Source organism: Bicyclus anynana, chromosome 2 (assembly GCF_947172395.1).
Source record: "Bicyclus anynana chromosome 2, ilBicAnyn1.1, whole genome shotgun sequence".
Lineage (NCBI taxonomy): Eukaryota > Metazoa > Arthropoda > Insecta > Lepidoptera > Nymphalidae > Bicyclus > Bicyclus anynana.
In genome coordinates, this window is record NC_069084.1 from 17,474,473 (window position 1) to 17,502,004 (window position 27,532).

General features: G+C 35.5%; 2 protein-coding genes across 4 annotated transcripts; both read left to right on the forward strand.

Moving 5' to 3' along the window:
* The first annotated feature begins 1,462 nt into the window (after window positions 1-1,462).
* Window positions 1,463-9,893, forward strand: LOC112056594 (myrosinase 1-like). The gene is made up of 10 exons (XM_052887381.1): window positions 1,463-1,586; window positions 1,902-2,049; window positions 2,485-2,651; window positions 2,913-3,173; window positions 3,493-3,581; window positions 3,993-4,140; window positions 4,918-5,081; window positions 7,275-7,433; window positions 8,085-8,176; window positions 8,548-9,893. Exons 2-10 carry the CDS (start codon window positions 2,030-2,032, stop codon window positions 8,789-8,791), a joined length of 1,344 nt encoding a protein of 447 aa, XP_052743341.1. The 5' UTR covers window positions 1,463-1,586; window positions 1,902-2,029; the 3' UTR covers window positions 8,792-9,893.
* A 1,118-nt stretch (window positions 9,894-11,011) lies between these two features.
* Window positions 11,012-20,049, forward strand: LOC112056574 (myrosinase 1). Of its 3 annotated transcripts, XM_024097022.2 has the most exons (11): window positions 11,012-11,059; window positions 12,310-12,413; window positions 12,729-12,876; window positions 13,145-13,311; window positions 13,587-13,847; window positions 15,269-15,357; window positions 16,920-17,067; window positions 17,588-17,748; window positions 18,481-18,639; window positions 19,185-19,276; window positions 19,612-20,049. In XM_024097022.2, exons 1-11 carry the CDS (start codon window positions 11,031-11,033, stop codon window positions 19,850-19,852), a joined length of 1,599 nt encoding a protein of 532 aa, XP_023952790.2. In that variant the 5' UTR covers window positions 11,012-11,030; the 3' UTR covers window positions 19,853-20,049. The 3 variants fall into 3 exon arrangements, with proteins under 3 accessions (XP_023952790.2, XP_052743323.1, XP_052743317.1); XM_052887363.1 differs by lacking the exons at window positions 16,920-17,067; window positions 17,588-17,748; XM_052887357.1 differs by lacking the exons at window positions 15,269-15,357; window positions 16,920-17,067.
* The last annotated feature ends 7,483 nt before the right edge of the window (window positions 20,050-27,532 follow it).

Genomic DNA, 27,532 nt, shown 5'->3' on the forward strand with positions numbered 1-27,532 from the left:
AACTTCCGGCGTCCCGCAAGGTTCTATATTAGGACCTCTTTTATTTATTATGTTTATAAGTGACGTAAATATGTGTTTTAAATATTGCAACATACTCTTATATGCTGATGATCTATAAATCTATCACACAATATATAATCGTGACCATGATAAAATAAAAGTAGGTCTTGACCGCTTCAGTGAACATTGTAAGCAAAACAAATTAAGTTTGGCACTAAATAAATTTACTACAGTAAGATTTACCAAAAAAAAAATCATAAGTAAATTTCAATATAAACTTTGTGGAGCCGAATTGGATGATAGTGTGAAATATCTTGGTGTGATTTTGGATTCCAAGTGCAATATGCACATAGATACTATTATCAACAGAGCATATAAAATATATGATTTTGTTATGCATATTTGTATGGAGGTTACCCAACCATCTACTATTCTTTACATTTATAAAAGTCTGATACGTTCTCAATTGGAATATGTCGTGTCGGTTTGGAGCCCATACTATCAAAAGTATATAGATGCCCTTGAATCGGTACAAAAAAAGTATTTAAAACGTGTAAACTATAAATTCTCTAAAGCTTATTACTCATATGATTATCTTCTTAAAAAGTATACTGTTCAGAAACTTAAAACAAGACGCCTTCAGCTCATGGGTTTGTTTATCTATGACATTTGCCATGGGAGATATGACTACATACCTCCCAATCAATCAACTGTATTTCAGAGTTCCACATCGAGCACATTTGCATATTAAGAAGCCCTTATTTGCTCTAGGTAAATTTCGCACTAACACAGCTAAGCGTTCGCCATTATATAACTTAACGCGTAACTACAAAGATAATTTTGTTAATTTAGATTTTATTGATGTCCGCCCTAGTAATTTCAAAAAAACAATTGTTACATAATGTAAAATGCATAAAATAGTTAAGTAAATAAAATAGTTAAGTCACACTTTCGATTGTACACTTGATATATGTATAATTGAATGGTAATTTGTGGTTAACGGTGTTGGATACGACGAACTAAAATATTTAGCCAAATATTCTTGTGTAATACCTACTGGTCGTAATTCCGTTTGTTAACCCCAATAAAAAAAAAGTTTACTTGGAGCCACAGCCAGGTCTCCCTAAATCAAAAAATATAATTTATATAAAACTCAGGTCGTTAAGTATGAACGCCAGTGATAAAAATGTTTTCTCGGCGAACACTTGTATTATGGTGAGTTACCACTTTTATCGGCGGAGTTATATTTTTAATAAGGGTTCCATTTCATGTTGACTACCTATGGATCCTTAAAAACGGTCGTTCATTCTATATTGGATTTGTGTCCGTGTTCCGTATGTTTTAAATTATTTTAACAAAAAAGAAAATCGAAATTGGTTAAGAAATGACGAAGTGATGAGGTAGCAAACATAAAAAAGGGTAGAATAGAGAACCTCCTCTTTTATAAAATCAAATTCAAAAGCTAATATGAATTGTTCATAGTACAATACTGGTGACTTGCAGAGCCGATCTCAATTTTCCTGAGCACTTTAAGCTAGGTGCAGCCACTTCTTCGTATCAGATAGAAGGCGGATGGAACGCTGATGGTAAGATATACAACTCATTTTTATTTCGTGTTGAAAACCTTTAGAATACCCTATACTTTTTCATCAGATGAACTACTAGCAGACGGCTGCGCTTCGTCCACGCGACATTCAGTTGACATACGTTGCTCAATAACTTCCAGTGAAAGACTACTAAAATCAGATCAGCTGGACAAACAGGCAGACAAAATGTTTAAAAAAGTTCGTTTGTGTTACTTGCGAAAATAACTTTAAGCACTTCAGGAAACACAAAATTCAGTTTAAATTTTATTTGTTTGTATTGATGTTTTGATTTGAAAAGTCTGAATACGCAACCAGGTAAGGGTGAGAGCATATGGGACAGGTTCGTCCACGAGAACTCTGCAGACATCAAGAACGGAGCCACGGGAGACGTCGCGGCGGACTCCTACCACCAGTGGAGGGAAGATGTCAGGATCGCTGCCAACATGGGACTGCAGTTTTACAGGTATTCTAACTCTCAATTATTTGTAAAGTATGAATACGCAACGAGATAATGGTGAGAGCACATGGGACAGGTTCGTCCACGAGAAAACGCATGTACGAAAATTGGCGCAGATTTTTTCATACTACGAGTTTATTAGACATTCGATGAACTGCAAAAATGGTCGGTTTGAATTATGTCTTATGAATTTCACTTACTCACTCGTTGCCACAAGTGCTTAGCATAATGTGGCATTGGATCACGAGGTTCAGGGTTAGAGTCGAGGGGTTGGGCTGTGAAATAATGTGTTTTCTTACTTTGGCATTATTACACCCCGTGCCAGGTACATGTAAAGTCTGTTAGGTTGTCAGTCACGATAATTACCATTAATATCTAAAAAGTGTTTGTAAGCAGTCATACATTATCATCTTAGCATGCTAATAATGATGATAATTTTAGATTTTCAATAAGTTGGCCTCGTATCCTGCCAACTGGCTTCGATAACAAGATCAATCAGGCTGGTGTCAAATACTACAGTGACCTCATTGACGCTCTCCTGGCGGAGGACATTGAACCCGTCGTAACGATGTACCATTGGGAGATGCCTGTGAAGATACAAGATCTAGGTAATGCTTTAACTTGTCAAATTAGAGAGCGGCCAACATCCTGCGGCTCCCTGCATCCGGCTTGAAGTCCTTGGTCCACCTAGCGCGTGGTCGACCAACATGCGCTTTCTGGTGTGCGATTCCTGCATCATGGGACTTGCCAACATCCAACGGCTCTTCGAATTGTGTGGCCTGTCCATTGCCACTAATAATTGAAAAACTTTAGTTTCAATCGTAGATTCAGTTTAGCTACAATATTTGAACTCAGCTTGTTTTTTTTAGGTGGCTGGACAAATCCTCTCATTGTGAACTGGTTCGGAGACTACGCGAGAGTGATATTCTCTCAGTACGCCGACCGCGTCAAGACCTGGCTCACCATCAACGAAGCCATTGCGATCTGCGACTTCGCTTTCAATAAAGGCCATTTCGCTCCTAAAATAAAGGAGCCAGAATTCGCACCTTTTCTCTGCAATAAACACATTTTGCTGGCGCACGCGACCGCTTATAGAATATATGATCAAGAGTTTAGGCCAAAGTATAAAGGTAAACTATTTTAGTTAAGATTAAAATACTATTCTCAATAACTGCCTCGTTAGTTTGTTGGCATAGATGGTTCAGGATCACGATACCTAGATTCAAATCCTAGTTTGAACTATGAGATACTGAGTTCCGGTGTTGGTAAGTGAGTGTGTTGGTAATTATTACACCCTCGTGCCTCTGAAAGCACGTTAAGCTGTCGTTGGTCCCGGTTATTATTATTAACATCTGTTCGTTAATGAATTTAATATTATCCTTCCCTAAGCTCCTAGTAGTAGATAGACCTTAGAGTACCTACTAATGAAGCTTTATCTTAATTTAACAGCTCGGATATCGCTTCCGAACTTCGAATTGTTGATAAAACCAGCTACAGAAAACGATACGGCGTTAGCAGATTTGGGAAGGCAGCATGCGGTGAGCTAATTTTATTCTCTTTCGCTTTTACAAAATTTACCAAATACCTACCTACTGACTTGACTCTCGTACCAATGCATGAGGAACAAAATGTAGCAGCGGTTTGTGGTTGTAAAAAAAATTATCAAAAGTGGTTTATCAGTTTCTGTGTGGAAACATAACACAAACTTATTGTTGTTAAAGCAATATAAATTTGACGTGCTCTCCGGCGGGTTTGATTTCAGTCCGAAATCGTCAGTGGGTTGAACAACTTGTCCCTCGGCCAATTAAGCCCACTTCCATCAGATTGTACCGTCACTTGAGAACGCAGTCAAGGGCTAACTTGTCACTGAATTAAAAAAATGTATGAAAGTGGCTATTGTTTTCTTTACCTTTCCTTTTCTTGATCTATAGAAAATTCTTTAATTTCAGACAGGCAGATACTCGTATCCAATATTCTCAAAGCAGGGTGGTTGGCCGCCATCGATTGAGAAGCTGATGCTACAATATAGCTTGGGACAAGGATATCGGCACTCCAGGTTGCCGTCATTCACAAAAGATGAAATAGAATTTGTCAAAGGTGCGTTAAATATGATTAGTTTTATTACTACAGGAATAGCTTGAAGCAGCAGATTTTTTTTACCGGCGTTACACTTTTTTGATAATGATTTTGGCGCCACCTGAAAATTGTCACCTGGCAGGCACCTTGAGGCAAATGCCTCTAGATTCGGGGCTGTCGGTCTGGCTGCTGGTTAATTATTGAGTTAATGACTCATCAAAATGAGATTTTATGTGTACTCACTATATCTGAAAGTGCATCTTATTTCATGCAGATGCAATGAATTTACACGTCTTACTACAAAACAGACGTAATTAGGACTCACCGACTGAGAGGCAATCACGGGAAAGTATGTTTAAATCGCAAGTCTGCAACCCAACCAGCATTGCCCGTCTAGACCTGCCCTCTACTGATGAAAGTGGTCAGAACCAGTCGGCTGACAATAAGATACGAGTATAATCGCTCTATTAAAAAATAACAAGTTTAAATAGTATTTTTTACTTACTTGTTGATCCTGTGGTCGTTTATTAGTGGATAGAATCTGAATGTGACATACCGAGCTATAGGTAGGAGCTCAGCTTGGAGTTGTGATTCTTTCCCCTTGCATAACCTTTGTCGGATTTAATATTAACTCCCTAAACCTGCCAATCTAGATTGGAATAAGTACTAAGTACCTACTGTGATAGGTCTGAGCTTCATACTGCCTCATCTTGCAGAGAGAAAACCAGACACTATAGTGGCGTATTAAAATAGGCTTCAATATAGTGATTAATATTGTCAATTAATTTTTATTTCCAGGAACAGCTGACTTCTACGGCATTAATCATTACAAAACAAGTCTGATCAGACCGGCTAAGCCCGGAGAGGGCCCGGGAATTTGGTTCTTGACCGGGTCTCCGGAACTAAACGCCACCTTGGAGTTCCAGACAGATAGCAAAGTTGCCAACTCACCTATATTTCCAGTAAATCAGTTATTAGAGTGTAGTGTGTATATCAATTAATATAAGCAAAAATTAAGAGTAGATGATTGCCTCGTTAGTTTATTGCTTTGATCGTAGCCTGCTTTGCTTCGAATCACGAGTTAACTCAGTAGGTAAAGATGGTATGATAGCAAAAGTCCATTGAATTGTATAAGTTTATAAAACACATATTATTCCTCATGCTGTAGAAACCCTTTAGTCATTGAATCGCAATGCCGAAAAAATTCTTGGAATTATTTCACCGCAGATGCCTCGATTGGTGATAAAATGCGCTGATTCATTTTTAACCGACTTCCAAAAAGGAGGAGGTTCTACGTTCGGCTGTATGTATGTTTTTTTTTTTTTTTTTTTTATGTATGTCCAGCGATAATTCCGTCAATTATAGACCGATTTTGAAAATTCTTTTTTTGTTTTGTAGGATTTACTTCCAGGGTGGTCCCATTTTTTTTATGTCAGGATCTGATGATGGCATCCTGGAGAAATTGAGGGGATCTTTCGAAAGTTGTAGAGACGGCTAGTACGTTTGTTAGTGTTTCCATAAGGTATTTTAAACCACTACAACTTTATGAAGGTATGGAGTTGGTCTGATGATGGAGCCGAAACACAGACGATGGAAATCGTCAAGGATTTACAGCAGTCACCTTTTGTTTGGGCTTGATTAATTTGTATTGATGAGTACTTTCCACCTATATGGGTTGTGACTGTATTAAGGGTCTGGTGATGAAGACGAGGGACAGTGAAGAGAACTCCTCGACGGTTCACAGTAGCTACCTTGTGTTTGGACTTGATAAATTTGTATTGATGAGAACTTTCCACCTAGATGGATTGCGACTGTATTAAGGGTCTGGTGATGAAGACGAAGCACAGTGAAGAGAACTCCTCGACGGCTCACAGTAGCTATCTTGTGTTTGGACTTGATAATTTTGTATTGATAAGAACTTTCCACTTAGATAGGTTGTGACCGTACACATGCAGTGGGTATGCTAACACTAAAAATAAAAAAATAAAAATTTTAATAAAAAAAATTCAACCGACTTCCAACTCAAAAAATAACTTTAACTAAAAAGCAAAAAATAACATCCTACCTATGTGCTACCTTCTGATCAGTTTGAAGGCGGTGCCAAGCCAGTGTCGTGTTTTAATTAAAGCTGTTTCTGGAATAACCACAGAAATTTTGTAGTTTAAACGTATTTAATTAAAACATCACTGGCTTGGCACCGCTTTCAAACTGATCAGAAGGTAGCACATAGGTAGGATGTTATTTTTTGCTTTTTAGTTAAAGTTATTTTTTGAGTTGGAAGTCGGTTGAATTTTTTTTATTAAAATTTTAAGATCAAACTAGCTGTCCAACGCGGAAATTAAGCCAGTATTTTTGTCAATATTCTACATGGGCATGATTTGTATAGGATTAATTAGGATAAGTTGCTTTTGTTCCCTATTGTACCTATTTTTTCTCAATAAAAAAAGTTATTTATCATAGCCATTATATCATATCCGGGCTCCGAACGTACGTATGTACAACAACAGAACCCTCGCGAGATCACTCGCATGGCCAATTTAAAGTTGTCAAAAATTAAACCGTTTTAATCATAAAGATTTAGGATTATCAGATACCTAGTTATTTCAGAAACGGCTATAAATTAACACAGCACTAACTTGGTACCGCCTTCAAACTGATAAGAAGGTAGCATATACGGTGTTATTTTTCGCTTTTTAGTTTAGTAGATTTTTTTGTGATTTTGAAGTGGTTGTATTTTTTTTTTTTGGTTGTCATTTCTGGAGTGAAACTCTAAAGGCAGTTTTTATTTGTTTTATTTTCGGAAAGCACCAGATTCAATATGATTGTGGACTACATTCTACTAATTTTTACTTTGACACGTAAGGGGCTCCTTTAGCTCGAAGGCCCCGTATCATTAATATGGCTGATACGGCGGTAGTTACGTCCCTGATATGAAACTCGAGCTAAACTGTTCTGCACGACGAATTAATGGAAAGAAAAAGCAAACGATTACCTACCAACCGATTGTTTTATATCTACTCATTTTGCAAATTACTAAAACAAAATATAATTTTTGCTTAATAAAATTGCGATTAACTCGTTAGCCTGCTAACTGATAGTAATATGTTTTTTTTAAACAAAAAGCCAAACACGAAATTCATACTGCTTTCATCAAGGTCTATCCAGAAGGCATCCGGGAACTGCTATCCTGGATAAAGCAGGAGTACGGAGACATCGATATCCTGATTACTGAAAATGGCTTTGGCTACTTAACCAACGATTATGAGCTTAATGATGTGGATAGAACACAATTATTCAAGGAATATTTGGAACAGGTAAATTGGATAGAACATAATTCTTCTAAGAATATTTAAAACTGGTACTTTGGATGTAACATAGGTATCAGTTCCAAATATTTTTAGGAGTATTTGGAACATATGTGAACATATGTCCTAAATCGTGCTTTAAAATATATTTTTTTTTACCTATTTTTTTAAAAGTCTCAGAAGGTATAAATTTTCATCCTTGAGTTGGGATATTAGGTATTGTAAGTGGACTTACGCACTTGTATGACTTTCTATACAAAGAATAGTAAAAACTGTTTGATGCGATGCGCTCGATGCGTACGATGCGGGTCTGTAGCCGCTGTTAACCGTCGCTTGCGGGAATTGTTTTTAACATCTGAAGTCCTAGTGGCAGTTTTTTTAAGGAATTGAAACAGCACTATCTACTGGCACTACTGCACAACTGTTTCAATTCCATATAAATTCGAGTTTACGTTGACGCGATAGTAACAGTATGAAAATATTGAGATGATGATTGTTACAAAAGTAGGTGAACATTATCACCGTAACCTCGCCGCATTGTTGCAGCACCGTGGGTCTAATCTTCACATCCCCTCTATGTTAGCAACTTACGGGGGTCTATCTCTGCAGTGGACCATTAAAATAGGTTAAAAGTGATGATATTCTTTGGTTATTTTCCAGGTATTGCTCTCCATAAAAGTGGACAACGTCAGCGTCATAGGATACACCGCGTGGTCTCTCATTGACAACTTCGAGTGGCTGGATGGATATTCGTATGTGTTTATTTCATTTTTAACCTATTATAGCGGCCTTACTACAGGGTCACCTCTCCGTCTTTACAGCAGAGGGATATGGAGCTCAGACTCGCCACGCTGTTCTAATGCGACGGGCAGGGTTGTATAATTTACTCTTGTAACGACCACTATCAGAATTCGAATTGAAAGGTGGTAATGTTAAATTCTTTAACTACCACTGTGAGATGCTAAAGGTTAGCACCGGAAGCAACTGCAGGCTGAGAATTTTAACTAAAAGCTTTACTTAAAACTCCAAAAAAAGAAAGAATAACTCATCATTTCGCAATTGGAAACTTTAATAACTGGGACAAAAAGGCCATTACTATTTATTATTATTGTGTTTTTCTCAGAGTAAAGTTCGGTATCCACGAGGTCGACTTCTCTCATCCGAACCGAACGCGCACCCCGCGCACGTCAGCGCACTACCTCGCTTGCGTCATCCGCGCGCGCTCGCTTGACGTGCCCGACCACTGCTACAAGGACAAATACTTGGCTGACAGAGCACGGATAGGTTACAGAAGTGGAAGTCATAAGACACAAGCTGGATTGTTTATTAACTTTATTTTAATAGCTACAAGCTGTGTTTTTCGATAATTTTTTTACATCAATTAATTAACAGCCATGCCCGACATGCCCGATATGTGGAATATGTCTTTTTTAAAGAGGGTCTTACACGCGGGTGAAGTTTCAGGTGTCAGCTAGTTAGCATTACTTTAACAGATACAAGCTTTGTTTTTTGATGAATTTTCAATCAATCAATATAACAACCGTACTCGACCACTTGGTCGGCAGAGCACGGAAAAGTCACTTTAAAGTGTTTTTCAGATAGCATGGGTACGGTGACAGTTGCCTTATGACGTTCATAATACGTATTATTATCGTGAATCGCGGTAAACTTTCAAGAGTGAAACGAACTGTCACCGTACCCATGCTATTTGAAAAACACTAGTAGCCACATGTGGCTACACACAAGCGGTGTTTTAATTAACATATATGTTTAGTCGTCGTTATCAACCCATATACGGCTCACTGCTGAGCTCGAGTCTCCTCTCAGAATTAGAGGGGTGTGGCCAATAGTCCACCACGCTGGCCCAATGCGGATTGGCAGACTTCACACACGCAGAGAATTAAGAAATTCTCTGGTATGCAGGTTTCCTCACGATGTTTTCCTTCACCGATTAAGACACGTGTTTTTTTTAAGAAAATGTTTTTAGTACATAGCCTTAATAAAATAATATTTTTTATAAGCGTTGATATTATATTTATGTAAGTAGGTATATATTTGTAAGAATTGGATATTAAAAAGTTTACTATAATGTTTTCCTTTTAAGCAACGATAAAAGAAAAACGGAGTAGGTACTTAGTATATTTTTAATTTATGTATAATTATGAAATTATTGAACGATATTATTTTCTACCAACTGATTAGTTTGAAATCGGTGCCAAGCCCGTGTTGTGTTGATTTAAGTCTTCAGTGAAAAAATCAAAAAACTAAAGCAAGTGCAAAAGTTTTCTGTAAGTTATAATTTTCAAATTATTCAAACAATAATTAATAATACATTATTGTACCTACGAAATCGATTTTCATTATAGCGATAATGTCATAGGTGACTTATTTAATATACGCGGTTGAAAAGCGGTTTATTTTGCATATTAATCTTTACTAATATTATAAAGCTGAAGAAATTGTTTGTTGACTGATCCGATTTGAAAGTTCTTTCAGTGTTAGATAACCCATTTATCGAGAAAAGGCTATATATAATCCCCGTATTTCGAGAACGGTAACCACGCAGGTGAAACCGCGTGGCATCAGCTAGTACTCAATACACTTGCTCACGTGATTACCGTTATATGCAATGTAGATTCAACTGTTATTGTTCTGATAGTTTTACAATGGTTTTACAGCGAAAAACTTCGACCAACACCTTAAGAAGCTTACATTTTGACTGTTAGTGTTGGATACAGAAGGCAACAGGTAGTTCCTTGAAACGGCGCGTATTGTGAGGAGGTTCCTCAGCTTGAAGCCTGAGCACCGGTTGCTTGGCAATTCAAAAAGTCCCGCATCGGGAGAGCTAGATATTTTTTTTAATAGAGTTTTGTATTACGTTTTGTTGTTTATAAACATTGTTAAAAATTAAAAAAAAGTAAGTAAAAATTTTAAGAGGGAAATATCTATTGAATGCAGTAATCTCAGAAACAGGGTGGCAGGTTAATTTTGAAAAATTCTTGATGTGTTAAATAAAACATTTACCGAGGAAGGCATTTACACACACATCATGTATACACAGATCATGTAATATAACGATACGAGCAATAGGGGCGGAGCATCATTAGGGTGTCAAAAACGGAAGAAAATATTCCTTTCAAACAAATTTTGAATCCCCTGAATAGGATTATGAAATGAATTTACCCCTGTTGTGGCGTAAAATTTGTTTTTTTGCAGCTGAAACGGCCTTATTTTCTTTTTTATCTGACCTCTAAGTGTTTAATTTTAACTCCTCCACGGGTTTCCTTGAAAAAGAACTTGTCAGAGTTAGACAGATGGTCAACAAAGTGAAATTATAATGGTTCCGCTTTTTTCATTTTGAGGTCGGTACCCTGAAAGTGAAAATGCCTATGTAATGTAAGTATTTTTTTCAAACATCTATATATACCTAGTATAATCCATTGTGGGCAGTGGCCATTGTTCTGATATTCTGAGTTTGGCTGTAGGCTGTATTTTTTTTTGTTTTAAGAAGACTTGGGGCCACAGCCAACTCTCAATAAAACAAAAAAAAAATGTTGCTAATTTATATAAAGCACAGAACCTTAGGTATGAACGCCAGTGATAAAAATGTTTTCTCGGCGAACACTTGTATTATGGTGAGTTACAACTTTTATCGGCGGAGTTATATTTTTAATAAGGGTTCCATTTCATGTTTACTATAGAACCTTAAAAACGGTCGTTCATTCTGTATTGGATTTGTATTTTTTTCCGTGTGTCTTAAATTATTTCTTCAAAGTTTTTTGGAAGATTTGAATTAGGTACCTTTGTACTTATTTCGTTTATTACTGATACAGTCAAAAGTGCTTTTAACTTCTTTCAATTATTGAAATAATCACACTAATGACACTAATATTATAAAGGCGAAAGTTTGTGTGTGTGTGTGGATTAACACATATCAGACATAATATACAACATTATTTTATCCCGGAAAAAGTTATGCGAATTTTAAACAACATTATGAATACTTATAATATAATAATCCTGGAAAATTATAGAACAGACATATACTTGGCCGGTTTTTTTTTGTTATATTCATAAGAAAAACAATTTCCTCGATCCTTTGGATATCTGTTTTAAAATTCAGCCGACACTAAAGCACTCCAATTTAAATATAATTTGCTTTTTTAACAACAAAATACAGTGAAAATAATTAGAAGAGTTCTCTCGTTTACTTCTGAGGATATGATGACTACGGGACTACCTGGGGAGTATACTCTTTCAAAATATAAAAATCAAAACGGTTTAGGTAAATAAAAAATCGGGAAGCATAAATACATAAAGAAAAAACTTTTTAACAAAAAAATTTAATCGACTTCAAAATCACAAAATTTGACTAAAAAGCGAAAGATAACATCGTATGTGCTACCTTCTATTTCTGATCACTTGGAAGGCGGTGCCAAGCTAGGGACGTACCTATTAATTAAAGCCGTTTCTGAAAGAACCATGGGACATAAACTCCTTAAACCATATTATGATTTAATGCATCACTGTGTTGGCTTCGCCTTCAAAGCGATCAGAAGTTAACACATACGATGTCATTTTTCGCCTTTTAGTTTATTTTTGTGATTTGGAAGTCGGTTAAATTTTTTTGTTAACAAGTTTTTATTTTTCTGTTTTAGTGTGTCTTATGATTGTGAACGAAAGTGTCATCAATCTGGATGAACAAAAAAGAAAATCCAAATTGGTTAAGAAATCACGAAGTTATGAAGTAACAAACATAAAAAAACATACGCGGTGAATTGAGAACGTCCTCCTTTTTTTGAAGTCAGTTAAAAAGATTTTGAGGAATAAAGAACCTCCTGTTTTTTTAAGTCATATTCAAAACCCTAATATGAATTATTCACAGTGCAATACTGGTGACTTGCAGAGCCGATCTCACTTTTCCAGAGCACTTTAAGCTGGGTGCAGCCACTTCTTCGTATCAGATAGAAGGCGGGTGGAACGCTGATGGTAAGATATACAACTCATTTTTATTTCGTGTTGAAAACCTTTAGAATACCAGATACTTTTTTAGCAGATGGACAACTAGCAGACGGCTGCGTTTTGTCCACGCGACATTCAGTTCTGTCACGATTCTCGCGGGAATCATGAATTTCCCGGGAAAAAAGTAGCACATATGTTGTTCGATAACTTCCAGTGAAAGACTACTAAAATCATATAAGCTGGACAAACATTCAGAAAATTAAAAAAAAAATCGTTTGTGTTACTTGCGAAAATAACTTTATTTGTTTGTATTGATTTGAAAAGTCTTTAATACGCAACCAGGTAAGGGTGAGAGCATATGGGACCGGTTTGTCCACGAGAACTCTGCAGACATCAAGAGCGGTGCTACGGGAGATGTCGCGGCGGACTCCTACCACCAGTGGAGGGAAGATGTCAGGATCGCTGCCAACATGGGACTGCAGTTTTACAGGTATTCTAACTCTCAACAACAACTTCTCTGTGTTTTCTGTCTTTGGTATTATTACACCCCTTGCCAGGTACGTAAAGTCTGTAAAGCTGTAAGTCACGATCATTATCATTAACATCTGAAAGTGTTTGTAAGTAGTCAAAAGTTATCATATTAGAACGCTGATCTGCATTGCAAAAGTGTAGTGGGCTTAATCTCCTTATCCTATAAGGATGGCGGCATGGCCCTGTAGTGGACTATCAAATAATGCTGATAATGATGATAATTTCAGATTTTCAATAAGCTGGCCTCGAATCCTGCCTACTGGCTTCACTGACAAGATCAACCAGGCTGGTGTCAAATACTACAGTGACCTCATTGACGCTCTACTGGCCGAGGACATTCAACCCATCGTAACGATGTATCATTGGGAAATGCCTGTGAAGATACAAGATTTAGGTATGCTTTAACTTGTCAAATTAGTCAAACATCTTGCGGCTCCGTGCATCCGGCTTGAAGTCCTTGGTTCATCTAACAGCTGGTCGACCAACACTGCGTTTTCTGGTGTGGGATCCTTGCACCTTGGAACACCAACGTCCACCAGCTCTTCGAACCGTGTGTCCTGCCCATTGCCACTAATAATTGAAAAAAAGTTTCAATCGTAGATGATGATGACAGATGTAGATACAATACAGTGTAGTTACAATACAATGACCTCAGCTTGTTTTTTCCAGGTGGTTGGACAAATCCTCTCATTGTGAACTGGTTCGGAGACTACGCGAGAGTGATATTCTCTCAGTACGCTGACCGCGTCAAGACCTGGCTCACCATCAACGAAGCCATTGCGATCTGCGACTTGGCTTTCAATAAAGGCCATTACGCTCCTAAAATAAAGGAGCCAGAATTCGCACCTTTTCTCTGCAATAAACACATTTTGCTGGCGCACGCGACCGCTTATAGAATATATGATCGGGAGTTTAGGCCAAAGTATAAAGGTAAGCTATTTTAGTTAACATTAAAATACTACTCTTAATAACTGCCTCGTTGATTTGTTGGCCTATATGGTTCAGGATCACGATACCTAGATTCAACTCGTGGTTCGGACTAAGAGATACTAATAATCTTTTAAGAAATTTTCGGCTAAAATTCTCATCCCGGAGTTGGTAAGTGTATGTTGGTTGGGGGTTGGTAACTGTTACACCCCTGTGCCTCTGAAAGCACGTTAAGCCGTCGTTGGTCTCATTCATTATCATTAACATCTATTCGTTAATGTGTGTCATTAAAAAAAAAGATAAGGCAAATATTCCTTTATAAAAAAAGAATAAAGAATAAATTAATCTCAAAATACAGAAAACACCAGAAGCCACGTTCAGCCGTCATTATAAAGCACGCATTGTGTCCAAAAATTGTACCTTTACAGTACGTCACACAACACGGCGAATAACGGTACGAGTACGGTACGGTATGAGTGACAAATCGCTTGATCGTGAAATTACACCCGAAAAGAGTAATTTCAGTACACCCAAAAAGAGTATTTTTATATTATCTGTCCGTATTTTTGATGACCGGACATCACACTGAAACTACTGAATTAATTTAAATGAAACAACACTAATTAAAAAACAAACACTATGACAGACGACGTAGAAGGTTAATTAATATTTAAGGTTAATTAATACTTTTTTCGTTAAAAACAAATCAGAAATATATCGGGTTTGTGTGGAAAGTCACTATATATAGTTATATATAGTTATATATAGTATATATATATAGTTTTATTTTGCAAGTTACATTTGCAAAAATTGGTATGTGAGAAAAATACTAAAAATAATAGATAATAGTTAGGCATGAATTTTCAAAATTCTACCCCTAAAGGGTTAACTAGAGGCTGAAACTTATGACTAGCAGACGGCCGCGTATGCTCATTGCTATATCCCCTCTCCATAAGGAGACCATGACCAAGCTGTCATATAGTGAACCGTGAAAATGTGGTAAATATGTGGATAATATTTCCATTAGATACCTATCCTCTTTTTCTTCCTTTAAAATTTTGCCATAGATCTGCAGAGATGTATACCTACTCTCTCAACAAATAATTATTAATTTATATTAGAACGTATACAACCCGGTCAATTAAGACATCAAAATAGTGGTCAAATAACAAAAAATCCCTGAGAGCCAAATATTGGTGAAGAGCTGGAGATCTACAACTATGTTTTAGGCTTTTTTTATAAAACTTACCGTTTTCCAAAAAAAGAAAATTCCAACAACCTCAAATTTGGACGCTTGACCCGAATAACTTTTGTAGCACACATTAGAATCGATGGGGATTTAGCTCTCCACCCATATTTGACTCTTCGGGAATTTTCGTTATTTAAAAATGAGCGGACCATAAAGTTTTTAATAAATTTAATAGCTCGGATATCACTTGCAAACTTCGACTTGTGGATAAAACCAGCTACAGAAAATGATACTGAGTTAGCAGATCTGGGCAGACAGCACGCGGTGAGAATTTTATTCGTTTTACAAAATTTATCTATATAATAATTTATTTAAATTTATTTAATACCTACCGACTTGATCTCGTGGTACGAGTTCCTAATACCTGTTAATACCTAGTAATCATAGCTAGAGTACGTTGATAAACATAAATATCTAGGGTTACATATTGATCGCCACTTTAATTGGAAATCTCATGTAGGAATTAAAATCACGCGAGTCCCTTCGTCAAAAGTTAAAAGAAATAGGTATACTAACAGTAGCCTGTCAATATATACATATATAACAGTATTGTATATGTAAGACAAAATATTAATTTGTACAAACGAAAAGGAGATTTAAACCCACGTCTTACTAGACACGGGCATAAGTTAGTTATTTCTGCATATCGTCTCCAAAGAGTAAAAAAATCTTTTGTAGGTTTGGGTGTACTGTTCTATAATAAGATCCCCAAGACTGTGATGGACCTGCCAATGCATAGCTTTAAGCAATGTGTTAAAAAACATTTACTTAGTCGAGGTTACTACAACATTGATGAGTTCCTTAATGATAAAGATGGTTGGAGGCCGTTGGATCAGCTTCCATCTTCACACAGGAAGTAAAACTATAAGAAATTGTAATTGTTATCAATTGTAAAATATGACTACTGTATGACTTTTTCATTTCAAAAGAGCATCTGTTGAGTTTCTTGCCGGTATCTTCTCAGCAGAACCTGCCTTCTAAACCGGTGGTAGAATCTTTACAAATAGTCAACTGACGTGTCAAAAGTGCTTGTAAACTGAGCCTACTTGAAATAAATGATTTTTGATTTTGATTTGATTTTGAATTGTTTACAATAAACTCCGATCTGTGTTGGAGATGTTTTATCATCTTAAAAGGATATTAAGTAAGTAACTAGTAGTTTATTATGCACTGGCAGAGTGCAGACTCAGTCATGAGTTAAGGGCTTAGGCTAGTATACGGTAGAACTCTACTTATATTTTAGAATTTTTAAAAATATCTAATTAGATTATTAAAAAAAGTATTAAATAAAAAATCTGGAATCAGGAAATAATGAATACCTATTTAAAGAGTGTAAAATATTACCGATAGATATTAAAGTTGAATACCTAGTAGGTATCTCAAGAAAATTACTATACTATTAAGTATTAAAAAAACCTATAAAGTTCTTAAAATCCTTAAGAAATAAAGAACTACCGGCTACATGGTGCCCAGAATTTATTTGCCCGAACTACCTCTCTGCCAAATTTCAACTATGTACCTACGTCAAGCAGCTTTCGAGATATCGTGATGACGTTTCGCATTTATATATTAAGATTAATACAGTAATTAGGAAAATGAGCGTCGACTTGCCAACAAACTGCTTGTTCAGTTTGGCGAGAGAATAGATTAAAAAATAATTGATAAAAAAAACCTAATTTAGCAATGCCTAATGGACTTAGAAGATAGCCAGACCTACTTAACGTTACAATTTAATGGGTATTTAGCAACAAAAAAAAGGTATGAATGAGGCAGTTGTTTTCTTTACCTTTTCTTCTTTTGATCTATAGAACATTCTTTAACTCCAGATAGGCAGATACTCGTATCCAATATTCTCAAAGCAAGGTGGTTGGCCACCATCGATTGAGAAGCTCATGCTACAATATAGCTTGGGACAAGGATACCAGTACTCCAGGTTGCCGCCCTTCACAAAAGATGAAATAGAATTTGTCAAAGGTACCTTAAATATTCAAATATATTATTAGTCAGGAATAGCCTAAAGATTTCTTCGATCGGTGTTACACTTTTTTTACAATAATTTTGGCGCCACTTGAAAATTGTCACCTGGGGCCTGTAGATTCGGGGCTTTCTGTCTGGCTGCTGGTTATTTGTTGAGTTGATGACTTATTAAAATAAGATTTAAAGTGTAATTACTATATCTGAAAGTGAACCTTATTTCATGCAGGTGCAATGAATTTACACGTCCCTCCACAAAACAGACTTAATTAGGACTTGCCGGCTAAGAGACAATCACGGAAACGCCTGTCCAAATCTCAAGTCTGCAACCCAACCAATTAATTTAATATTAACTCCTAAAACCTGCGAACCTACATTGGAGTAGATACTAGGTTCCTACTGTGATGGGTCTAAGCTCCATACTGTCTCTTCTTAGAGAGAGAAAACTAGACACTGTAGTGGGACATTAAAATAGGCTTCAATATAGTGATTAATATTGTCACTTCATTTATATTTTCAGGAACGGCAGACTTCTACGGCATTAATCATTACATAACAAGTCTGATCAGATCGGCTAAGCCCGGAGAGGACCCGGGAATTTGGGTCTTGACCGGATCTCCGGAACTGAACGCCATTTTGGAGTTCCCGACAAATAGCAAAGTTGCTAACTCCATATTTCCAGTAAATCAGTTAATATAGTGTGTCGATACATCTAAGGAATAATTAAGAGTAGATGACTGCTTCGTTAGTCTATTGCTTTGGTCGTAGCCCGTGTTGCTTTGAATCACGAGGTCCTGGGTTAACTCATTAGGTAGGTACGGTAACGGCAGGTAGGTATTAAAAATACATTGAATTGCATAAATACATAAACATACTTGTTTCTCTTTTACACATATTTGTTCCTCTTGCCGTGGAGACCTTTTAGCCATGGAGTCGCAGTGACAAAAAAAATCTCACAGACAAACAGACTCGACAGAAAGGTGGGTTAATTATTTGCGCAAATGATCCTGGCTGCCTAACGCGGAAATGCAGCTTGTGTCCTTGCCACCACGTGGGCATGATTTGTGTAGTTATTACGATAAGTCATCTTAAGTTCCCTATTATATTCTTTTTCAATAAAAATAAGTTATATAACTTCGTCATTAAGTACTTCATATATTTAGGATTCCGAAGTGTTTCCGAACGTACGTATATAATTTAAAAAAAATGGAACCCTTAATAGAACACTCGCGTGTCCGTCTGTCACAGTTGATTTTTCCCGAATGTACTGGTTTTATACTCAATTCGCAAATAACTTTACAAAAAAGAAATTAAATTGTTTATTTTAATAGGCAAATAACTCGTTAGTCAGCACAAAGTGATATGTTTTTTAAAACAAGAACAAAACACGAAATTCATACTGCTTTCATCTAGGTCTATCCAGAAGGCATCCGGCAACAGCTATCCTGGATAAAGCAGGAGTACGGAGACATCGATATCCTGATTACTGAGAATGGCTTTGGCTACTCGACCAACGATTACGAGCTCAATGATGTGGATAGAACAAAATTTTTCAAGGAATATTTGGAACAGGTAACTTGAATAGAACATGGATTTTTTAGGAATATTTGGAAGTGGTAGCTACTTTTGATAGCACACAGTACCTACTTCTAGGAGTATTCGGAATTGATAACTTCTATAGAATACGGCAGATACTTTTAGATAGATTATGTTATGGAATTACTAGTATATTCCTTTTTCGTGATCTGCATCATTATCTGCCTCCCATGGACTGTATGCCTAGCATATGACCGACGACATATCTCGTGAAGAGACATAGACAAAATGTTGACCAATGGCGGTGGACTAGTCCTACCTCTTCCGTTTCACAATGAAAGAGATAGCGATATTTGGCATACTGAGCCAGAGTCCTAAATCGTGCTATAAAATATATACTCTTTATAATTCTCAGCAGGTAAGTATCTACGTTGATAGTAGGATCCGCATCGTACGTAACTATCCATCGCATCAAATGGATTTTAAATTTTACGGTAGAAAAAATCCGTTCGGATAGGAACGGGGGCCGCCGTCTGTAGTGGGCCAATAAAATAGTTTAAAAATTTTGATATTCTTTACAGGTATTGCTCTCGATAAAAGTGGACAACGTTAGCGTCATAGGATACACGGCGTGGTCTCTCATTGACACCTTCGAGTGGCTGGATGGATATACGTATGTGTTTATTTCATTTTTAGCCTATTTTAGCGATCTTACTAAAGGGCCACCTCTACCTCTTTACAGTAGAGGGATGCGAGGGGCAGGGTTGTATAATTTACTCTTGTAACGACCACTATCAGATTGTGATTTAAAAGGTGGTAATGTTAAATTCTATAACGACCACTGTCAAATACTGAAGGTAATGGAAGCGGAATGTTAAACGTAAATTTTTACTAAAAACTACTTAAAATTGCAAAAAAAGAAAGAATAACTCAACATTTCGCAGTCGGAAACTCTAACTGGGATAAAGGGGCAATCACTATTCAATACAATTGTGTGTTTTTTCTCAGAATTAAGTTCGGTATCCACGAGGTCGACTTCTCTCATCCGAACCGAACGCGCACCCCGCGCACGTCAGCGCACTACCTCGCTTGCGTCATCCGCGCGCGCTCGCTTGACGTGCCCGACCACTGCTACAAGGACAAATACTTGGCCGACAGAGCACGGATAGGTTACAGAAGTGGAAGCCATAAGATACAAGCTGTATTGTTTATTAACATTCTTTTAATAGCTATAATAATCTGTGTTTAATGTGCTACAAGTAGTTACAACTTGGCCGAAAGAGAACTCGTAAGCATAAGTTACAAATATAGAAGTAGGTACTCGTTTGATAAGCTGTTTTGTTCATATTAACATCAATAATGTTTTTAATGAAGGAGAATATAAGTGTATATGAAATCTATTTATTTCTAATAATTGTTATGATATTAAAAAGTGTGTCGTAATGATTTCTGTTTTTTTTATTTTTAACCAGCCCTTTTAATATAGGTAATCGTGATAAATACCTAAATTACTATACCATAAAAAGGTTGTTTCATGTTAAACTAAATTGTTAATTACAATGATTGTTATTATAGGTAGGCGTAAACTGGGTATCCCGTAATTAATGGATACAACGCAAATGGTATCTACATCACCTAACTATATAAAACTGATTTGAATAGTTTTGAAAAAAATCAAAGTGGCCAAGTTATATATTTTTTTTCGGATTTTTAAATATTTTTTACCTTGTCATTAAGATGACACAATTTAAAATAACTGTCCTGTAAAAAAATGTATAGAAGTGAAGTGTACCATAATTTTCAAAACTTGTACACTTATCGAGGCTTGTAAAACTTGTGTCTACTCTTTGTAGTTACAAAGTGGTTGGTATAAATTTTGGGAGGTGCTGAATTTTCAATATAAGAAAAAAGTGACCACATTCCAATTTTTTTTCTAAAAAGTGTATTACAATATCTGCCTACTTGTCTAAATTTATGAGATAATCGAGTGAAAAAAAACATCTTCACTTTGCATGTAGGGGACGTACCCTAAAATAATATTTTTTGAAGATTTGATTCTACGACTTTGTCAATATTTTGAATGTTTATACTTATGTTAATTTACAGCATTCTAGTGTAGTTATTCATAGTCTATGCACTAATCCGCGGACGGACGGACGGACATGAAACTATACGGGTTCCTTGTGGATTACAGAACCCTAAAAATACTATCTTTTTCCCTGAAAAATAGGCTGGTTTGAGCTAATTTTAATACCTACTAATAAACAATTTTCAGTTACAATTGCCGGTAATAAAGAGTGGTTGTCTACAATTAATTTTACGACAGCAAATATTGAAATAGGTATGACATTGTTATTAAGGTTTATAAAATTGTTATCTACTGTGACATTATATAATGATAATATCATAGATCTATACTGTACCTACTCTTAAATGTATAGATTACTTGCTGTCGCCGCGTGGTTTCACCCACGTGGTTCCCGTTCCCGCAGGAATACGGAGATAAAATATACACTGAAAGAATTTTTCAAATCGGACCTCTAGTTCCTGAGATTAGCGCGTTCAAGCAAGCAAGCAAACAAACTCTTCAGCTTTATAATATTAGTACAGATAAGTATCTTTAGTTTCATCACAAAATTGTCACACGTTCTACCTATTAAATTATAAAACATCGTAATGAAAAAAATATTTAAAAAAATCAAAGTAAAAAAATTAAATATTTAATGGCAGATTGAATATCGCTAGTACGATAATATTAACATTGATTTTAGTTAGGTGTAGGCAGGCGAAGTCGCGGTAAGGAATGAGTTTGTTGTGTCATGGATACGGACGTATTGTTGTACGTGGATACGTGTAAGTAACGTTTGCTACATCTTATGTACCTAATAGGTAGGTATAATATCTTTAAACATACGTAACAAACAAATTACTCAAAATTCAAAAATAATTTACTTCAAATAGGCTTAGTTTACCTGCCTACCTGATGGAAACGGGCTAATTTGTTTAGGCACAGATACATATAGTTTAGGAGTAGGATGAAAATCCACGCTCATTTCGGTTTCTACACTACATACCGGTACCTACGCTAAATCGCTTGGCAGCACGTTTTTGCCGGTAGGATGGTAACTAACCACGGCCGAAGCCTCCACTTCCACCAGCCAAACTTGAACCAATTAAGAAATCCTCGGCCCAGCCGGGGATCGAACCTAGGACCTTCGTTTTGTGACTCCACCGCGAATAGCACTGCGCCACGGAGGCAGTCAGCTGGCCTATTCATTAATTTGGCTATTAGCCACTTAAAACTTCAATAACAACTTCATTTATCTTAATCCATAGAGCCCCTTGTAACGAAAATCACAATGTCCAAAGATTTTATACTATTAGACATGTCACTAGCGCGTCGACACTGAGGCGAACAATGGTAGCTAATTGTCTTAATTTAATTTAGTCGCACAGTAAGCAACGAAAGATATTTAAACAAATAATACCTTAATATTGTCTACAACGTCGAGTTGGTGTTTTCAGGAAGTGTAAAAACTATGTTTACAAACAAACATGTTCTATGTGTACATAAAGATATAATATATACCTAACTAAACCACAGCATAGATAAATTATGTACAAGACTATACAAAAAATTGTGTATGTAAAATTTGTATTTGAAAATACTTTCACAGAAACAGTGGACACTGTTTTGAACGATTTCAAAACTATTCGTATGTTAAATGTCTCAAACGGAAAACATCGTGAGTAAACCTGGCATAACCGCATTGGGCCGTGGAATAAGGCCTGACCCCACTCATTTCTGAGAGGAGACTCGTGCTCAACAATGAGCCGAATATGGTTTATAAATGATGATTTTAACACAAGACAAGAAGTATTTTAACCAATTTAAAGCTTTAAGCTATATTTCATTTAATTATTTTCACATTTATCATGAAATTAATAATTAAATAATAATTGATTAATAAAATGAAAAAAAAATATATAAGTTATTAAAATTATAATTTTGTTTTCTTCACTTATTTTCCATATAAACTATACGTACGCATTTATGAAAACCATTTGCATATATAATCATCTTACATTAAATAAATTGCGTGTATTTTAAAAAAAATAAAAAAATCACTACACAAAAGAAACCATTAATCAACCTGAACATATCTCGTTATGCTAATAAATTGTTGCAATAGGTATGCCTATTTACACTAGAATATTTTAATTTATAATCAGTCAAATTTCGTTTTCATAATAATCGTCACAATTCAAATAAATTGCGAGTATTTAAAATAAAAAATAAAAATCACGACACAAAGGAAACTCAAATATTCAATCTGACCATAACTCGTATATAATATGAGACAAGATACTAATAACCGATCATAATAACTCTCCCTCATACACATTAGGGACAATTAAGACTATATCTAAAAAAAAAATTAAAAAATATATATAACTAAATTCTGTACCTTATTGCGGGCAGAGTGGCAGTAATACCACAACCAGAGATGTGACTTATCTTAGATATAAGTATCTGAAATACTGATACAAGATACAAAATACATATTTACATTTTGTATTTGAAATAGTTTTTATTTTTTTTTATTTTGTATCTTAGATACTTTACTAAAATAAACTATGCAGTTTTTCTTTCCGAACGTAACTGAACGCAGCGCGTCCTTAAAATTCAGTCGATATTTAAAAAAAAATAGTCGAGTACAATAATTATTGACTATTGCTTCATCAGACTTAGAAGGTGAAAATTGTTTTCTCGAACAAAAATAACTTAAGTTTATTTAAATGTTATTATCTTACAAAAGTATTTTATTTTTGAAAAGTATTTGAAAGACAGGTATTTTGTATTTTGGTATTTTTTTTTTTTTTGAAAGACAGGCTTCTTATAGGGTATCTTATACATCACTGGTATTACATAAGTACAAGGTAATACACCAGTATAATTACACTTCTGACTTGTTAAAGTTCCTCAGGTATAAATGTAAAACAAATATTGATGTTTTTATTTTCTTCAATGTTTTTTACAATCAACAAATAGTTAATATTCATTAAGTACTTCTCTTTTTCTTCACTTGATAGATGACCATCAATAGGGATGATGACTAGGTTTGAATATATTGATTTTTATAAGGTATTCGGTAATAACATAATCGGACATAAGGTGATTATTAACTATGTAAAAAAAAGATTGAATGGATGTTTGCTAAATAAATAAGATTAAGTATATTTCAAAATTTACTAAAAATCTTTTATCGTAATTAGATGTAAATTCAAACATTCTGTTTTACTTTCTTATATTCAACCGTAAACGTGACATTTTTGAATATATGAACTATAAACAAATATCAACGGCGTCAATCGTCATAAAATCTCGTTTTTTTGATCGTTTAATAATTTTTCACTACTCTTGCTCAAAAACACTGTCATATCACTCCACAGCGGGGCTAAACAAGCATTTCAGCCTCTAGGGGCTAAAGTAATTTTGTTTTTTTAATTCTTGTCTGTTACGAGTACTAGCCAAGCACTAGCCTACTATAAAACGGAGGAGGTTTTATTACAAAATAGAATCATTATAAGTAAGGCCCTGATTGTTTTGAAAAATAAATAATAAACTTTAAATTGGAATGAAATGCAGCGTTCTTGTCTGTGGAATGCGTTCATTTTTTTATTTAATTTTTATCGAGATGCGAATAGAGCGAGATTTGAAGACATGGGACATCCTGTGTAATACCTTTGCCTTTTCCTCATGTGAAAGAAAAATAAAATTAAAAAGCGAGAATTTATTTTGATGCTTGATGATCACTTACCATTAGGTGAGATTACAGTCAAGATTGCAAAAAAAAAACCAGATTCTTATTTAAACTTCATATTATTATCATCTCCTTATACTTTTATACGGGGATATACCTGGGTTCCCTGGGCCGACGGTAGGCAGGTAGGTAGGTTTGGTACCTAATTTTAACTGTTCAAACAATACATAAATATTAAAATATTAATGTACCTGACAAATCAAAAGTCATAGGTCACTTATTTAGTATACCTACGCGATTGAAAAGCGGTATATATTGCTATAGCTGGGCATTAACTCATTAATCCGTTAATCGTTAATTAACGAAGTTAACATTTTGATTAACGGATTAACTTTTAAGTTAACTTTTAAAAATGTTAACAAACCCGTTAACTTCCGTTAATATGCAGAAGTCCGTTAATGGTTAATCCAATGCTTACTATTTACCGCGCGACGCGATTAACAGGTTTAGACAAGTAAAGAAATGATGAAAGATTTTTTTTTTCAAAGAAATCAACAAATTACTACATTTATGTCAAAATTATAGATAAAATCAACTAAAAAACAAATTATGGCACTTTTCCCCAGTGCTCACCCTTATTTTTCCAATGGGGATCTCTCACAATGATATAAAAATGCAATATTTACCAGTCATATTAACGGATTAACGATTAACGTTAACTTGCGTTAATTCTTCCGGAATGTAACGCTTTAACGTTTAACGAAGCTAACTTTTTTTGTAGCGGATTAACGATTAACGAAGTTAACTATTTGATTAACGTTGCCCAGCTATGTAAATTGCTTAATAATAAATCTAAACCTTGCTCACTTGATTACCGCTTTATGCAATGGTCAATGGACTTATAGCGAAAAGCTCAAAAATTTTTCACTTGACAGTGATTCTTGAGAAGGCGCTTATTGTGAGGATGTTCCTCACTTTGGAGCCCTGACCCCTGACTGGAGACTCAAATTGTCCCACAACGGGCGGTGTAGATTTTTTTTTATTGTTTTTGTAGTGTATAAATATTTATAATCTACAAAAAATCATCGGATGCGGATCTGTGGATGCACTTGTATGACTTTCTTCTTTCTTTTCTTAAGGTAAGGGATAGGGTAGGGGTAGAGGTAATAAAGAAGTGCACAAAAGTCAAAGCGAACCTTGTCCGGGTTCGTTAATTATTTATTATATATTAATTAAAAAGACAACGAAAATTATACGTAACAACTAAATAGCGATTGCCATTTAACAAGTTGAAGTTACTCTTACGACTAAGATTTACTTGTTAGTAAGATAATAATTCAGATTCTGTTAAAACTAGGAAGCTAAAGTTTGGTATGGGTTTATACAGGTTGTCCTGTAAATATTACGACATACTTTACAGGGTGATAGCTGACAAGTAATTTTTAGCACATGGTACGACTAAACTGCATTGAAAGTAGGGATTTTTGTATTTTATACAAAAACCATTATAACTTAAAAACCGTAAAATCTCGGCTAACACATATTGCGTTATTTTAGTAGGCCTGGATGTCAGATCGAGATTACGAGATACCCTGTATATTGAACACGTGCTAAAAAAAAATTAAAAAATCTTTGGGGTTCCTTCTCAACGTGTGTATTCCCAGTGAAGATGATTTGACTGATATTGGGTATGGTAACGGTATTTTCGTTCATTATTAGTGCTAATTTAATCTACGGAACCCTACATTGCAATCGTTCGACTCGCACTTGGCCGGTTTTTTTCCTTTGAGGTAGGAACCCTAAAAATGCCTTTGTAATGTGAGTATACCTATTCTACTCCTATGGGTTCATCAGGTTACCAAGGGGATTTTTGCTTCTCCTGCGTTTAACTGTGGCCAACGATATTTCATATAGATATGTAAAGTGCCTATAAAATCACTGAAAAAGGGATCTGAATTTAGCTACTCCTCTTAGCGCAAACATGAACAATTTTGTGTTTGCTTACATTATATATTTATGTGTATATTGTCTTTATACTTCCTGAATACACAACTCGACATTATAGACTGTATTATTTATTTAAATAACTTAATAATGTATGTAACATTTAGGTATTATTTATAAACTTTTGTTGTTTAGTTTGTGACTATATGAAATTAAAACAAATAGCCACCTTTGTTCGCCTGAGTTACCTGATGCGTTAGGTCTCATACGCACGAGAATTATAAAAACGATGCGTTAAACCCAGCGTTTGCGGACGCAGCGTATATAATTTTGAGCGTAGGAAAAAGACCTTCATTCAACTTCATAAGTTGAATGAAGGTCTATTTCCAACGCCCAAAATTTAAAAAGCAACACTGCTTGATAAAAAAGCGTTATGTTTTAAAAACGCTGTTGTGTGAAAAAATATACTCGTACTTAGGAATGCATTTGTTTATTTGAAAGATTTTTTAAAGGTGATATCAGATGGTTCATTTTTCGTTCATTTTCGCCTTCACTCGAAATGAAATGTCTGAATACAAAATGAGAAACACGAATGCCGAATTAATTCACTAATGAACGGATCTAACGATGTTAGATTTTATCATTCAGCATCTTTCACTCCAACTTCGAATGAACAAAAAATTAACGGTCTGCACACAGAGAGAACGTTCTCTCGGATTCGGCTTTTGGCAATTTTGTCTCAAGCTCGGTAGCAGACGCACGTCGGAAAATTGGCAACAAAATGGTGTTCAAATGGAATGAGCAAAGTACGATGTTGTTTTTGGAACATATCAATGTTCATGGAACCACAAACTTGACGAAAAGAACCTTACGTACAAACTCTGTAAAATCCCTAATTATCCCTTCGATTTGATTCCTCGATGATACTAAAGAAGACATAAAACATAAAATAATAACTATACGGACCCACTTTACAACTGACCACCGCTTTTCTTTTCTTTTTCATTCGCAGTAAGTCGTGTGAACATGGAATGAAAGGAAAATGAAGCATACATTCGTGTGAATGTTCACTCGAGTGAATCGTCTGATATCACCTTAACGTCCGTTAAAAAACCTCTCGTGCGATTGAGGGCTCAGTGTCTCTAAAACAAAAAAAACGTACTCCTCACGCGGTTCTGCTAATTTATATAAAACACTGTTCCTTATGTACGCCCGCTAGT

Coding starts and splice junctions, on each gene's coding strand:
- LOC112056594 (XM_052887381.1), top strand. CDS start 2,030: ATGGGACTGCAGTTTTACAG. Junction 3,582..3,992: donor ATTTGGGAAGGCAGCATGCG/GTGAGCTAATTT, acceptor CTTTAATTTCAG/ACAGGCAGATACTCGTATCC. Junction 7,434..8,084: donor TCAAGGAATATTTGGAACAG/GTAAATTGGATA, acceptor GTTATTTTCCAG/GTATTGCTCTCCATAAAAGT.
- LOC112056574 (XM_024097022.2), top strand. CDS start 11,031: ATGTTTTCTCGGCGAACACTTGTATTATG. Junction 13,848..15,268: donor GTTTAGGCCAAAGTATAAAG/GTAAGCTATTTT, acceptor TAAATTTAATAG/CTCGGATATCACTTGCAAAC. Junction 17,068..17,587: donor TGAAATAGAATTTGTCAAAG/GTACCTTAAATA, acceptor TTATATTTTCAG/GAACGGCAGACTTCTACGGC.